General features: G+C 35.9%; 1 protein-coding gene across 1 annotated transcript; it reads right to left on the bottom strand.

Moving 5' to 3' along the window:
- Window positions 1-5,298: 5,298 nt before the first annotated feature.
- LOC138333628 (zinc transporter ZIP1-like) lies at window positions 5,299-6,934 on the bottom strand. Its single transcript, XM_069282113.1, has one exon. It carries the CDS (start codon window positions 6,720-6,722, stop codon window positions 5,646-5,648), a length of 1,077 nt encoding a protein of 358 aa, XP_069138214.1. The 5' UTR covers window positions 6,723-6,934; the 3' UTR covers window positions 5,299-5,645.

Below are 6,934 nucleotides of genomic sequence, written 5' to 3'. Positions count from 1 at the left end.
TTATGACACTACTCGAACATACTGCAGTCTCCCATAACACGCATGCACTTCCCATGCCGCGTACACGTGAAGCCGTCCTTCACCCCTAACCCCCAAGAATTTTCGCTGAACATACTGCGTTTTAAAAGAACGTTGATCTATTCAGCCAACCAACCTATTCCGTCTTTGCATATTACAGAGTTAGCTCCATTGCGGGTAGGTATCGATTGTTACGTCATTATTTTGTGAGCGTAATTCACGTCATTTTATCCCAAAAGTATGACGATACACTCGAAAACACGTCATAACCAATACCTACCCGCAAGGGCATATAACTAGTATAATATAGTAGTAGAGGATATGTACTGGATGTATCAAGATGATGATCTTTTAACTCGGCTAACTTTCTGATAAGAAACAAGAATAACTTGATCACCAACCGTTTGGTTTAAAATCTCTCCTCCCCCTCTCTCATATTTTTCAAATTTCGAATTATCGTTAAACATTCAAAAGTATGGATTATGTGTAGTATATTATGCGTGTAGAAATACAATTAGAAGAAGTTAAGTAGGGTGCTACTGATATGCATAAAAAGTTCTAAGATATTGATATTTTATTGTAAGAATGAGAAAACGTACTCTACGTATCACAAATACTTAACAGTTATATGTTTTCCTTTCTTAGGAAAATCCATTGACTCACAAGAGTTGTCCCCCGTGGCATAGAAATATGCATTTTATTAGACACACTAATTTGAACTACAATGTTGAATAGTTTATGTCATATCTATAATTATGTGTCAGATTCTGCAAGATGACCCCGGCTTTCCATAGGACAACCCTGTATGTGTTGTATTGAGCAGTTTTCTATAATAATGTTTTAGCTCTGTACTTGTGGAATTCGTTTTATTTTCAAAATTATGCATCTTATGGAAGATTGCTGTTTAAAAAACAATTTGAAAATATACTCTTATTGGTCCATGAAGAATATCAAAATTGTACTGCATGTGATAAAAGGAGACTATATTTCGGGTAAAATATTTTTCTTCTTCTTGTCTAACGTTTGACTGTAGCCTATGAGTTTCTGTCCCTGCTTAGCACTCAGCAGCATAATGGGAGTGGGACGACTGGTTTGATTGCAGGGGAAATCGTACTTAAAATACATTAACTGTAAATACGTTAATCTAATCCAACAGACAAACTAGCCAATTCTGGTCACATTATATTGACAACAGGCAAGCTAGTCTTTCTATGCAAGAACTGAATATGCTACTTGTATAGACTGTATAGTTGGAGAGAACCTGGTACATATGGCAAGTCACATATTAGACTATTTTACGAGGTACTAATTGTTTAAGGTTTTATTCATCATATGTTTTTATTTTCGAAAAAAAGTGCTTCGTTTTCCTTGAGGACAAAGTTTCTATCTACTAAACAATCATATGAAATCGCATTTTTATTAATTATGCGTAAATTATTAGCGACATTGCAATGTTGTCGTAATTCATGTACATACTTTTATGATTTTGATGCTTTGTCTTGAAGCATTTGCCTGTTTTCAGTGGAAAGTATGAGGTGATTTATATCATTAAGACAGAAGCTGGTCAAGTTACCAAAAGCGATTCTGCTTCACGTTGAACTGGTCAAGTTACCAAAAGCGATTCTGCTTCACGTTGAACTGCTATCATTAGAATATAATTCAACTTTAATTGTTTGTGTTTAATTTTCCAAATCGGGATAATGTTTTTGGACACACCTTAAATTGTCTTTACCTCTGTTAGTATAAATGTGTACACTGACCTGTTTCACAGGTAGATATTGGGTATACCCTCTACAAGAATGCCGATCTGTGACCTTACACTAACATAGTGGATTTGCGAAGTCAACAGCTGGAGGTCGTTTGTGTCCGAGTCGCTGATTGGTGGAAGTATAGCCAATCGGTGAGACGGTAATATTGTGAACAACGTAATAGATAGTGTGTAAACATGTACCCGATAAACACATTGTTTACATATATAGGTAACGAATGGGAGTACATACATTTATCAGGTCAACTATGTCTACTAAAATTATGGGTTATAACCGTACAAAATATTTGTTTCCTTAGTGTGTTGAAAAATCAACTTTGATGGCATTTTCCATGTTTATTACGCTAGTTAAGAGATTTAATTGATACTCTTTTTCACTTCGATACACTTGTTATATCGTGCTTCAAATATATCTACAACTATATATGGGATCTGGAAACCAATTATGATACAACGATATTTAATATTATAAATCAGGTTTAGCAGTGTCAACCCATTGTTGCCACAATGCTATTACATGTGTACGTCGAACCTAGCTTATTAAACTAAATAGAAATAAATCTATCAGTTAGAAAGTGATAGTTTTGATACTAACGACTGATGCAGAAATGATTGAATGATATTTAGTTGTTGATTATATTTGCATTATTGATTTGCACCTCTATTTGAGGTTCTTTCGGTTAGTTGACCATCTGAGGATGATTTCTCGCCGTTTGTGTACTCTTCATGATCAAATCACATCTGTTTTGGTGCTTTGCAGATGTAAGTTTTAGATTATTTTTATTTAAAAATTTAGCTCAAAGTGCATAAACGTCTTGAATGCGGCAAAGTTTTCTAGCTCAAATACCAAGGAAGTTATTAAATTGGTTTTTATATTTTTTCAACATCTCTTGGTAGTCAGTTCTATCACACCAGTCTTAGTTTTTATCGTTCACTAGTAACCATAAGCAACTTTTGCGCCTTTCTCTTCGACATCCCGAAAAAACTTACATATAAATAATGAAAAACGGCTAGTCTCAAGTTCATCACAGTACAATCTTGTTTATCGATAGATGCTACTCCACTTCGTCTCGTGATCACCTGACCGACTTATTCTAGGTATACAATAAACAAGATAACAATATTTTTTTTTACTATAGAAGTCTCAAGGTCATGCAGTGGGCAATGCACCTGATATTAGGAATCTGTATACTATGCCAAATTATATTGTTACCCGCGGGATCACAAAATGTTGCAAGACCCCTCGGCAAGCCTCGGGTTTTACTACATTTTGTGACCATCGGGTAGAATAAGCCTATCCTTCATATCAACATATGAAAGAGTCTTATAGTCTTGTATGTGTCCTCTTTTCAGGCTCTTCGCTGTGAGTTAGGCTCTAGGTTCTGTCCCCTGGCCGAGACAAACCCAAAGTTTAAAAAAATGGTAGCTCATGCTCCTGCTTAGCCTTCAACATGCAAGGAGTAGGACGACTGGTTCGCCCGTTGTCAATATAATGGGTGTGTTGCTTGGTGTCTGAGGCAGTATGCTTCAGTGATATTGCACTATCAAAAGGGCAACAGTTCTACTGTGGTAGAAGACACAACACGAACATACCGCACTCTCCCAAAACAAGCAGCTCGCACTTCACACACGTTACACACCACATACATGGGAGGCCGTCCTTACATGATTCTGGCTGTTAATAGGACGTTAATTAATCAAGCAAATATCAGATTTCTTAGTGGTCTACATATAAATTCTGTAACACTGACTTATACCTCTCGATTTCTAAGTAGATCCTAAAACTTTTGAAAGTGATCTAGGGTTTTAGTGGTATGCGTTTTACTTAATTTTTATCTAGACTCTGTAAACGTCTGAAAATGCTAACGGACGCTCGATAGGCCAGAATGTATGTAGACTAAATAATTATCGCAAAATTGAGCGCTGAAATCTGATTCTGAAAGCGAGTTGGTGTCAAAGGAGATATTTAAGAAGAAATAGTGCTTATGGAAGATGGGAAACGGCAGGGCCCCATTTTGTCGCCTCTTATGTTCATGTTTGGTTTTGTTTGTTTTATAAGGTTTAAAGGCCTATTAACAGCCAGAATTATTAATATTTTCGAGAGAGAGTAAGAAACAGATAGCTACGACTCCCAAACCTGTACTTAAACCCTTGGCCCAGTTTCATGAGTATACCTTTACCTTAAATAATTCTTTAACTTAAAACAACACTACAGAAGTTAAGGAAACAACTTTTACTGAAAGTTAAGAAGCCTTCCTTGAAATATGTAATGCTTTCCTATGGGGAATTTTAAGCTAAGGAATTCCTTAAAGTTAAGGAATATTCATGAAACTTGGCCCAGAGAAACGACTTTGTTTTTTTCTTTTGTATTTTGGGGGAAGGGGGGGTAATTATAGTAACACAGTTGTGTCAGTGTGCTAGAAAACACTTGCACAATAAAAAAATTGACACAAGAAAAATAGCAAAATCCAAAGGTACATTCCCTCTAAGATTTGAAATCTTGCACCGGTACGACCTCAAGTGGCTTTCTTGCGTTATAGTGAAAAATCTACATTGATGCATTAAAAATACTCCACCGCAGACGAATGATCAAAAACAGGAATAATCAAATTAGTGATTTTCTTCCGTTACAAAAGTTACTTTTCTTACACCATTATCACTATTGGAATGATTGAGCTTTTTACTTTACTCAAACATAAAGATATTAAAAATCCATGACTGTTTGTTCTATATGGAATGAAGTACTAATTACGCATGCACCAAGAGCAAACTACCTTTTTACATATGTACTTTTATGTTGATGGCAAATAAAGACACGATTAAACATCAGTTATTATTCAAGTAATGGGTATCATTGACTGCTCTGTCGCAGGTGGAGCACCTTTAAGATAAAGATTATATCTATGTTATCTGATACTTAAAACTCATAAATAGACTCAATGTATCCGTTGTTATAGTCTTAATTCATGCATCATCCGATAATTGGCATTTTATTACTTTGTTGCATTGTCCATAGAAACTATGATAAATTGTTTCTATTACTCTATTTATTTAAACATCTGGACATTTGAAATTGCGACCTCGTACACCAGTGACGCCAGTGTGTATGGTTGGAGACATTGTAATATCACGTGTGTCACTTTCATTATATAAACTAACCAAGCCCAAATGAAATTCATCAGGCAATAAATGCCTTAACATGTGCAAATTGAGACACTGCTATTAACTACAAAAAATGAAGACTCTAAATGAGAAATTGTTATAAATATAAGCTTTGTTTTGTTTTATGGCGTCTATGGCTAATGCAGTTGCCATAGATTCATAGACAATGATATGGCACGTCTTGTCTGCAAAGTGCTGGCAGCCATATCGATCACAGATTCCAAAACAAATATTTTATGCCTATGCTTAATTTATTTACTGATTATGGTGTACTAATTCTTTATAGTTGCCGATGTTGTACTAAGAAACCATTAAAATCATCGCCAATTTTATAAACGCAAAACCTTAAATATCTCTGCATACTTTTATAGCCATTTACTTATAACGAAATGAAATTCATAACATTGTGCATAGTTCAGATTAAAATGTTTTGATTATTTTATGTACAAAAAAAACTAGAATTTGTTTGTCTTTGAAACTAAACAAAATCATCATTTTAGCATCTTAAAAGTTTGCTTTTTTTCGTCATATATGCATAAAAGCACTATTAAGATCACTTTTAAAATTGTGAAAATAGTTATTCTGTTTAGTGAAGTCATTACCAAGATACAAAAATTCAATATTTACACATATGTGTCAAAATAATGACTTGGACACTTTTATATTCATATGATTGTTCTCTGGCCAGGGAGACAGTTTAATCTTTATCGAGAAGTTTGAGAGCGGCCATTACTCCGAATCCCAAAAGCGTCAGAAATACCTTCAGCAAACTGTAGCCATTTGACAATTCTTTCTGCAGGATTTCGAAGAATGTTACATACAAGAACGTACCGGCAGCGAGGCTCTGTAGAATTCCAGAACTGATTTCCTGTGCGGAACCTGATGATCCCGAATCCGAAATAGCAATACCAATGCCAATACCTATGGGTGAAACTGCAGCAAGGTAGAGGACGTATATGATGATCTGAATGTTACTGTCGATGACTTCCTTCATCTTCATACACACACTAAACACAACGATTACCTTGTGGATGGCGATGGCGATTGTGAGTGTCCATATACCGACTTCAGTGTCCTGTAAACCTATCGCCATGCCCTCAAATATCATATGAATCGAAAGGGCGATGACAAGAATAAGTGTACGGATTCGTTTTGTTGTTTTAGAACGTCCATCGCCAGAAATATCCAAAGGTTCTGATTTGTCAGTATCTGTTGTTGGAACTGATTCTTGTGATGTTTGTACTGTTGTTTCTTTCAGGTCGAATGATGTTTCACTGATTTCATGAGACTCCGTAGCAAATTTGTCATTATTTGGTGCTTCCTCTGCTTTGAAAACCTTATTGATGTTTCCGTCGACAGTTGGAATTTCAGAAGTCTGATCTTTTGCGTTGCCTTTAACATTATTAGTATTACCGTGATCGTGTCCATGGTCAAGAAATGGACTTTCGCTGTCTTTGGTGGCCAATCCAATCATATGCTCCAGTCCAAGCACGATAAAGAATCCTGCACCAATAAGTACTCCCGCTAAAGGATATTCTATTTCCGGTAGAGATTCAGCGACCGTTTCCATGGATTCCTGAATAAGATGGAGAATGGAGGTCCCAAGAAATACACCCCCAGCAAAACAATTCATCAGACTAACGAAATACTGAAGCCGAGACAGACTTTTCATTTTGCTTGACATCACGTTCAAAAGCCATAGCGGAGTGATTCCAAACCCAAATGTTAGCCCCAGTAAGAGGCCCATTGTGCCTAACTTTACCGTAGAAATCATCTTGATCTGTTGCTCTCTGTATGCGGTGCAATATTAGTCAGTCTTTGTTGAAATGACACAAAATCCAAATGCAGAATTAGACAGTCTTTGTTGAAATGACACAAATTTCAAATGCAGTATTAGACAGTCTCTGTTAAAATGACACAAAAGTCAAACGTAGTCAAGGATATATACCTAGTACCTCAGACACATACAAATGGGGTCGCATGCAT

This window comes from Argopecten irradians, chromosome 10 (genome assembly GCF_041381155.1).
Source record: "Argopecten irradians isolate NY chromosome 10, Ai_NY, whole genome shotgun sequence".
NCBI classification, from domain to species: domain Eukaryota; kingdom Metazoa; phylum Mollusca; class Bivalvia; order Pectinida; family Pectinidae; genus Argopecten; species Argopecten irradians.
This window is presented reverse-complemented; position numbering and strand designations above follow the sequence as displayed.

Excerpts from the sequence above, each read along its gene's own strand:
- LOC138333628 (XM_069282113.1), bottom strand. The coding sequence starts at position 6,722 with ATGATTTCTACGGTAAAGTTAGGCACAATGGGCCTCTTACTGGGGCTA.